The 9520-nt window shown below is 44.6% G+C and overlaps 1 protein-coding gene across 1 annotated transcript in view; it reads left to right on the top strand.

Moving 5' to 3' along the window:
* The window catches only part of extl3 (exostosin-like glycosyltransferase 3), a 28582-nt gene extending 19129 nt beyond the window's left edge, over window positions 1–9453 (top strand). The window contains exons 2-6 of the mRNA XM_071467487.1: window positions 493–3126; window positions 4004–4131; window positions 5238–5382; window positions 5496–5624; window positions 6334–9453. Of these exons, the coding sequence (XP_071323588.1) occupies window positions 991–3126; window positions 4004–4131; window positions 5238–5382; window positions 5496–5624; window positions 6334–6543 (2748 nt within the window). The 5' untranslated portion in view covers window positions 493–990 and the 3' untranslated portion in view covers window positions 6544–9453. The remainder of the gene's footprint in view (window positions 1–492; window positions 3127–4003; window positions 4132–5237; window positions 5383–5495; window positions 5625–6333) is intronic.
* The last annotated feature ends 67 nt before the right edge of the window (window positions 9454–9520 follow it).

Below are 9520 nucleotides of genomic sequence, written 5' to 3' on the forward strand. Positions count from 1 at the left end.
GGGATGCAGGAGGAGGCCTTTAATGAGATTTGCTGGTGGTGCTGTTGATGTCGGTTTGCCTACTGTGTGTAGTTTTACCAGTGATGGCTCTCCGCTGTTTTGTGCTGCAATTTTGAAAGAAAGGGAATTGAAAGAAAAAGATATCCCCTGGCATTCAGCAGCACACTGATGATTTCTTTTTTCCTGGACTAACCAATCATGCGCAGAATGCAGTGAAAAACAGGATGCGCTGCAGAGCCACTCTTAAAGTGGCTGGTTGTAGCAAGTCTGAGTATAAACACTGCAGCTCTACTTTAATGTGTTCTTTACTGTTTTAGGAGATACATGAAAAAGATAAAATATTTTACAACAAAAAAAAACTAAGATTATTTTTATGGGCTCCATTTCAAATAGTCAGCTCATGCTGTCTTATAGTTAAACAGTCATCTATTTGATCTTGCTACAGATAATCCCTGTCACTCATTGGCTCTTTTTTCTGTTCTTCTTTCTAAGGTTCCTGTATTAAGAAGGAGGAGGAGAAGATTTCTGAAGCTCCATCTCTAGAGGATTTTCTGATAAGGAGTCAGAAAATGAGCACATCCTTGATAGAAACAACTGACCCACCCAGCTGTCTCACTCACCTGTGAGCAGCCATGCCCTCCCTGCATCGCCCATCGAGGGGCACGCCCTCCCCAGCTGTGGGACTGTTTTCTGACATAGATTTGGAAGAATAGCTAAACTTCACAATAGAAATGGCATTAGTTTGTGTGGGCTATAACACTTCAGAGCACATATTAGAGTACAGGTGAGGCTGAATCCCGAGCCAATACCCACAGGACGCTAAAGAGGAGGTAAACAGCCTCAGATGACCTTTACAGAAGGACAGTGCTACATCCCAGCTTTGATGATTTAGTATCCCGCTGCCTTGCTGACAAGGTCGATCATGGCTGCTGCTGATCCCCATAGCAACGGTTCCTTGGTGGGGCGGGGAGCAGACTGAGGGAGTCAACAATGCAGCGTAACGGTGGTGGCGTAGGTGCTGGAGGCCAGCCATGGGTGTTGCGGCGTGTGCGTCTCACGTGGCTCAGTTTCATGCTCTTCTTTATCCTGGTCTTCTTCCCACTCATTGCCCACTACTACCTCACCACCATTGATGAAGCTGGAGGTCCCGATAAGCGCATCTTCGGGCCGCGGCCCGGCGGTGAACTGTGCGAAGCCAAACATGTGCAGGACCTTTGCCGCATTCGAGAGTCGGTCAGTGAAGAGCTGCTGCAACTGGAGGCCAAGAGGCAGGAGCTCAACGGGGAGATCGCCCGGCTCAACTTGCGCATTGAAGCCTGCAAGCGCAGCATTGACAGTGCCAAGCAGGATCTGCTGCAGCTGAAGAATGTTATCAGCCAGACAGAGCATTCCTATAAAGAACTTATGGCGCAGAACCAGCCCAAGCTGTCGTTGCCTGTAAGGTTACTGCCAGACAAGGAAGACCCAGGACTGCCACCACCCAAGTCTCCGCGCTCCTGCCGCCTGCGGTCCTGCTTCGACTATGGGCGCTGCCCTCTTACGTCTGGGTTTCCCGTGTTTGTCTACGACACAGGCTCTTATACATGGGGGGACTATCTTGACCCACTGGTGAAGCAGGCTTTTGCAGTATCAGTTAAGAGCAGCATTTATGTAACTGATAACCCCAGCATTGCCTGTCTGTATTTGGTGCTGGTAGGGGAGCTACAGGAGTCCTCCTCCCCACTGCCATCTCCTTCAGAGCTGGAGAAGCAACTAAAAGCTCTTCCTTACTGGAGATCTGATGGACACAACCATGTACTGGTGCATCTCTCTAGAAAGTCCATGACGCAGAATTTCCTGTATAATGTGAGCACAGGACGAGCAGCAATCGCTCAGTCCACCTTTTTCGAGCAGCAGTATCGTGAGGGCTTTGACTTGGTTGTGTCCCCACTGGTTCATGCGCTCTCTGAACCAAACTTTTTGGAAGTGCCCCCTCAAGTTCCTGTAAAGAGGAAATACCTCTTCACCTTCCAGGGGGAGAGGGTAGAGTCACTGAGGAGCAGCTTACAGGAGGCGCCCCCTCAGTCTTTCGAAGAGGAGATGGAAGGAGACCCACCAGCCGACTATGACGATCGCATAATTGGCACCTTAAAGGCAGTGCAGGACAGCCATTTGGATCAGGTGCTGGTGGAGTTCACCTGCAAGAACCCACAGCCAAGTTTGCCGACTGAGTGGGCTCTTTGTGGAGAGAGGGAGGACAGGCTGGAGGTGCTCAAGGCTTCTACTTTTGCCTTGGTGATTGCTCCAGGAGATGGACAGCTGGTGGCTTCAGCAGGCTGTGGAATAAGACTCTTTGAGGCCCTTGAGGTAGGAGCTATCCCAGTCGTGCTGGGGGACCACTCCAGACTACCTTACCACCAGTTTATCCGCTGGAGTGAAGCTGTCATTATAGTCCCCAAGCCTCGTGTCACAGAGCTACACTTCCTGTTGCGCAGCCTGTCAGACAATGATATGCTAGCTATGAGGCGGCAGGGCCGCTTCCTGTGGGAGACCTACTTCTCCACCTCGGAGAATGTTCTCAGTACTATCCTTGCCAGCATCAGAACCAGCATCCAGGTTCCTGCTGCACCCATCAAAGAAGAGCCAGCCCACGAGATTCCTCACAAAGCTGGGAAGCTGGCAGGAACTGATGCCAACCTGGCTGACAATGGTGATCTGGATTTGGGTCCCGTCGAGACAGAGCCCCCCTACTCTTCTCCACGCTTTCTCCGCAACTTCACATACACAGCTGCCGACACCTATAGAGCATGGAACCGGGCCCCAGGGCCTTTCCATCTGTTTCCTCACACTCCTCTAGACCCTGTGCTGCCCTCTGAAGCTAAATTCCTTGGCTCCGGTACTGGTTTCAGACCTATAGGTGGAGGTACAGGAGGCTCGGGGAAGGAGTTTCAGGCAGCTTTAGGAGGGAACGTGCCGCGAGAACAGTTCACTGTAGTCATGCTGACATATGAGAGGGAGGAGGTGCTGATGAACTCTCTGGAGAGGCTGAATGGACTGCCGTACCTCAACAAGGTAGTGGTGGTGTGGAATTCACCCAAGCCTCCTTCAGATGATCTGCTGTGGCCCGACATCGGCCTGCCCATTGTGGTGAGTGCCCCTGCAGAAAAATCCTTTCATTCAACAAATGTGCACATATTCATCTGGATGATGTTGGTTTCTTTAGTAAGGAATAAATCTCTGTCTCATCCTGACCTTCTGAAATGCAAAAAAGGAAGGTAATCTGTAATATATGTGTCAGAGGTGGTGCAGTTTGCTTAAGCACTTTACAATGAACTGTTGGATCAGTGCCTCTTTGAAACTCTTCAGGAGTCCATACAAATTACCAGCAGCTTTACTAGAAGGATGTGAAGAACTCTGACATCTGTGAATAATAAAATTTGTGCTTCTGAATTAAGCCTGAAAAATAAAATATTCATCCAGTTCATATTCACACCATGAGTTTGTGATGGAGGCTCTGTGGACAAGTGGCTCTGTGAGGGAGCAACAGAAGAACTGAGCTCTGTGTTTGTCAGTGCTGGTGCAACCTGGCACTGAGACTGGTCGAGCTTGTATGTTACTGTTAATAGATTAACTCGATCATTGATACATTGATTGTAATAAAATCATCTAACTATTCTCAGGTTCTAGCCTCTCAAATTCAAACTTGAGGATTTGCTGCTTTTCTTTAGTTTGTGTCTTTGTAAACTGAATATCTTTGAGTTTTGTGACTGTTGGTTGGACAAACAAAACATATAAAGACGCCACCTTAGACTTTGAGCTTGTGTATGATAGTTTTCTGTATTGAGCTTAATCATATCCGTCATTTCAAGTCGTAGAGTTTTAGGACAAACTGCTCACTGTGCAGCATTACTTAAAATCTTCACAACTGTACTAACAACAAGTAGCCCTACAGAAGTAACCCTGCTTTTAAAAAGAGCCATCTGTACATACTCTTGCCAAGTTTTGTCTTGTCTCACACCTGTAGGTTGTCCGCACAGAGAAGAACAGCCTTAACAACCGTTTCCTTCCCTGGGATGTCGTGGAAACCGAGGCCATTCTGTCGATTGACGATGATGCTCATCTCCGCCACGATGAGATCATGTTCGGGTTCAGGTAAGTGATGGTGACAGGACGCATGAACCTCTACAGATTCAAATGAATAAATTAAAATTTGTAATCACTTTGGGCACTGTATTAGCGAGACAGTTAATATCTAATAACTAATTGAAAAGAAAAAAGAAATCCACAGATTGAATGACGGGGAAGGTTTTCTCAGGAGAAGATCTGTGAAGGAAGGTGAACACAAAAAATGCAGTAAAATAGGAGAGAAAGCTTTGTCCAAAAAATGTCCCAAAAATAATGCAGAAGCATCACATTCCTGAAAAAACTGAATCCGACAGAGAAACTGAACCAACCACTGGAGACTGAAGCAGAGGAAATAAAGGGAAACATGTTGTCAGCGTCTTGTATTTATGATTCATTTGCTAATGTTTTACTTAGATAAGCTGTATTTGAAGGCCGTGTTTAAACCAATTAAAAGATCAAGCGTGCTGTTAAGTTATTTTGGTGCACCCACTCCTCCCCTCACTCAGACTTGTCGACAACTTTGTGCTGTAGCAGCTTGTCCAGACAGGCAAAAATTGGCTCTGCCACTGTCTGTGTATAGGGTCATTCGTCATGAATTATCTCAGACTCCCCCCAGAATTACCCAGGAATGTTTCCTCACCTCCACCCTCCCAGAAAAGGAAAAATTACGCAGCATCTGACTGCTCTAAAGTGGTCTCACGTGAGCTCTTTCTTCTTTGCATCTTCTGTCTGTTGAGGTTTTTTTTTTGTTGTTCTCCAAGACTTTCTTGCAGTGACTGGGCTGCAGTGTGTGTAAATATGAGCCAAGTGTGATATTTTGGTTTTAAGTAATGATAGATGATAAAACTGTCATATACTAATAGAAGACAACAGAATGGTTATTTAATTGCTGCCACCAGGAAAATTGTTGCTGCGTTCCTTACGTAGATGACAAGTTGAAACAGATGGATGAAAAAGATTGGCTGATGGACACTGGGAATCCAAATTAATGACCATATAAAGTAACAAATATCTACAATTATTATTAAAAAAAAAACAAAAAAAACCCAAACATTCATCCGAGTTGGTGTTAATTAATTGCTTGAGAAATGAGGGCTCTGCTGATTTTCTGTTTGTTCGGCGGTGTCTCACAGAGTGTGGCGTGAGGCCAGAGATCGCATTGTGGGTTTCCCTGGGAGATATCACGCGTGGGACGTCAACCATCAGTCGTGGCTCTACAACTCCAACTACTCCTGTGAGCTCTCCATGGTCCTGACAGGAGCTGCTTTCTTCCATAAGGTCAGATCTTGCACCTCACATTCTCCCAACGTAAAAAAACTACCTCATTCCACAGATTCATCTTTTAACTGTATCGTAGCTATATCACACACATCTCCTTTTAATTCTTGTAGTACTACGCCTATCTGTACTCCTACGTGATGCCCCAGGCCATCAGGGACATGGTGGATGAGTACATAAACTGCGAGGACATTGCCATGAACTTCCTGGTCTCTCACATCACCCGCAAACCACCCATCAAGGTCAGTGACAGAGCACGTAGTCCAGCGGTGCTCAGCTCAGCTCAGCTCAGCATCGACGAGCATTGTGTCTCCCTCAGGCCCCGTGTATTTATATTTTTGCCCACTTAGCCTTGCCATTACTCAAACTGACACATCCAATACTCCACACAAATAGTAAATCAAAAACACAAGATCGAATTGGTGCGTTATGCCTGGTTTTCCTCCTGGATTTTTATTGGAAGGGCATTTATTACCAGAGAGCATATTTATGGCTAGACAAATAATTATAGCAATCAAGCCAGGGAAGCTGTTGGAACAGAAATGTCATTGCAGCCCTCAATTTAACTTCGTTTTGATTTAGAGGGGTGTTAATATTCAGGGGTGTTTCAGGGGGGAATTAAGGCTGGCTTTGATGGAGTGTGTTGCATGACAGCATTTCGCTGCTAGGAATAAGCCTTGTGAATAATGAATTTGGGGCAAGTTTGAATGCGGAGTCCTAAATGGTGACAGACTGCATTTTTCTTTTAGTCCAAATAAGACAAATAAAGCAGAAAATAAATTGCTTTTGCTGTGAATTTTTATGCATCACCAGGGCTGAATTGACAACATTGAGACTCTTTTTTTGTGGATGTTTTTTCCTTTTTGTCAGCATTTCTGTAGTTTTATGTCCTTTTCTTAATTAATTAATTAAAATATTAATTTACAGACTAACGGTCTTTATCTATCATAGGTAACGTCTCGTTGGACTTTCCGCTGTCCCGGCTGCCCTCAGGCCCTTTCACACGATGACTCACATTTCCACGAGCGCCACAAGTGCATCAACTTCTTCGTCAAAGTGTACGGCTACATGCCACTGCTGTACACACAGTTTCGTGTGGACTCTGTGCTGTTTAAGACTCGTTTACCCCATGATAAGACCAAGTGCTTCAAGTTCATCTAGCACTGGGCTGAGCCACCCAGCAAAGAGCCAAAAGCAGAGAGGATTGAAGGACAGGAAGTATTTAAAGAGAGCAGCAGCTCCCACTGCGAGCAGTGATGAAGATGGATGGATGGACTGCCGGAGAAGTGCACAGGAGGAAAGTTCTGGGTTAGGCTTTTGCCCAGGGGGATAGACAAGTTAACCTTAAACGCTGTTGGCTGGTGGTCTTATCCACAACTCTACTGAAAATTTGAAAAATGGAAGCTGAAAGGGACCACTGCCAACAAAATAAGCCTTTTCAGTGGATGTCACTCCTCCTGTTACATGTTCTTCAATCATGCTCAATCATTAACCACTACAGATGTCATTTGCACCTCCTGACAGCCTGCTGAGGAAAGAGGGCAGTTGTACACAGTGTACAGAAACTCTTCCAGGATAAACTCTACCTGACAACGGAGCGATCAGTTAGTGAATCACTGACAGGCTGATGTCGGCCTGCATTCGGCTCAGCAGCCTGTTGATGGTTTCAGCTCGGAGAGCAGAAGTGACAATGGCACATGGCTGCCACTGCACTTTTCTCTTTGTTTTCCATTTTACAGTTACAGACTGTACTTCTTGTACATGTACGTGAGAGAAGCACTGATGGTCAGAAGTATTTTATTGAAAAACTTTTTTTTTTTTTTTTTAAATAATGTCGTTTAAATGTGTAAATCTCTATGTGGAATGAGCATTTTCCAGAACCTCTGCCTGTGGGAGATCAGACACAAGACAGGACTTTGACTGAAGAGTAAAACAAGTCGGCCCGATCATGTTTAGTAGTGTCACATGCTCAAGAAGGAATTCACTTCAGCAGTCACCATAATGCCTCAAACCTGTCATGAAAACCAGCCACCATTTTGTCATTTTGTTATGCTTACAGGCACTCCGCTCCTCTTTGATGAGTGCTTAACAATGGCCTGTTTTTTATGCTATAGGGTGTTTACTAATGTTTCTAAATTTGGTCTGAGGTTGAAGTAGTCACATCCAAATGTAATAATGTCCACCAATCAAAGGTTACAGTTTCCCTTACTGAGGTGCAACAGAGTCAAGACTCACAGATGCCCAACTGAACAAAAAAAAAAAGATTTTGATTTCTGATTAAGGTTGTAATTATGCAGACAGTCTCCAGTGGAGTTACATGTACTATTAGGATTATTGGTAAAATTGTCCATTAGATATGAAGCTACAGCCAGCAGGCACAAAGACTGGAAACGCAGGGAATCAGTTTGCTCGGGTTTGTCAAATAGTCACAAAATCCACCGAGCAGCATCTCTAAAGCTCACTGAGTAACTGGTTGTATTTTGTTTGTTAAATCCACACAGAAAAGCAAGGGTAACGCTGACCAGTGTACTTACTTTACAAGTGTGTTAAAGTGGGGCTGTTTTCCTCTGTCTCCAGTCTTTATGCTAAGATAAGCTAATTGGCTTCTGGCAGTAGCTTTATATTTTACCCTCCGGAAAGCAAATAAAAGCGTTTCCCAAATTTTAGAACTGGCTTTGCATCAAGATTATTAGATATGTCCCGCCATGTTCATGTTACCCTGCTGTATAGAACTTTCCAAGCTCAGACAGAAACGCCACTTTATAGTGTTGCCATATTGGTTTCACTTTGTTTTTGTTTTCTATCATTGATTGATGAATGTTTCCTTTGCCAAATAGGTACGATGTCTGCTGCTTTCCAGCATAATTTTCAGGGTGCACAATGCTTGCTAAAGGGATGCAGTCTGGTACACCTATATCCACTCTGCATGGTACTTTACCAGGAGACAACCCATTGGAGCCCAACCCATCATGTATTATAAATCCAAAGTCTTTTATTTGACCTTGTCAGACTTAAATTCCTGTAATCTGAACAAAAGATCAACCTAAAGATCCCTGTTGAAAAATATATTTAGATTAGTGTTTATTTCCCAAATTATGTTCTAACTGTTCTACAAAAAGTCCATGGTTCCTGTATATTTATTGAATATATTATGAAAAAAAGATTTTTTTTTAAACTGATAATGACACATGCAATAAAATGACAAGACATTGTAGTTTATTATTCCTGATGACAAAGAGGACCCAATCTGATTGAGCTGTCATCTTGTTTCCAAGGACAACTAGCATGTGCCACTGAGTACTTGAGGGGAACTTTACTGACGTGAGAGCAGCACTTAGTGTGCCAAGTGTGTGTTATACTGTGGACAGAGAGGTCAGCCTGTAAGTAAAACATCATAAACTGAGCTTCTGAAAGAGCCAGTGGGCACTGGTTGAATAGTCTTTGAAGCCAAATCCCTACCTGCTCCTGCAATCTGACTCCTCCAGTGAAATATAAACGTGTATAAACATGTTTGGATGGGAACATTTATTACCTGAGAGGGATAAATGAAGAGCCAGTTTCTTAATTACTGTGGTCTAAGATGGCAATACAGCTAAAACAAATCCAAATTTACACTTCATGCTTCACCAGACTTGTAAAACCAGCCTGGCTTCTCAAACCCTCATCACATCTCAACACTTAAATTGGAGCTCAGTGGCCTCATAATTACCTGGCTGACTCTAAATCTGTCCTCAGGGCACAATTGGGGTCAGCTGGTGTTTTGGATGTTAACTCTCTCCCATTCCTCTGCTCTGTGCTTACCCCCACCCCCCTCCCCCCTCAAGGGTCTGTGGCACAGCTGGTTTTCCGAGGCCAAAAGCAGGAGACATTTCCCTGGAAGGCTGCAGTCACTCTGCAAGGTGTAAGGAGCTGTGAAACTATGTGCTCCTGGGTCTGATCCACCTCTGTGGGTGCGGCTCCAGCCACCTGCAGTGCTGCCTGCGCTGTACCAGACTGAGGACTGATGACAGCGTCAAACATACCGTTGAAGGCCAGATGAATGGAAATAAAAACTCAACATTGTTAAAAACATTACCTGACTCATGTCCTCATTCTTTTCTCCGAAACACATTCTTGCACTTTTTTGAATATTTGGTAA

This window comes from Trachinotus anak, unplaced genomic scaffold, assembly GCF_046630095.1.
Source record: "Trachinotus anak isolate AG129_WGS33_773 ecotype Australia unplaced genomic scaffold, CSIRO_AGI_Tana_v1 ptg000031l, whole genome shotgun sequence".
NCBI lineage: Eukaryota > Metazoa > Chordata > Actinopteri > Carangiformes > Carangidae > Trachinotus > Trachinotus anak.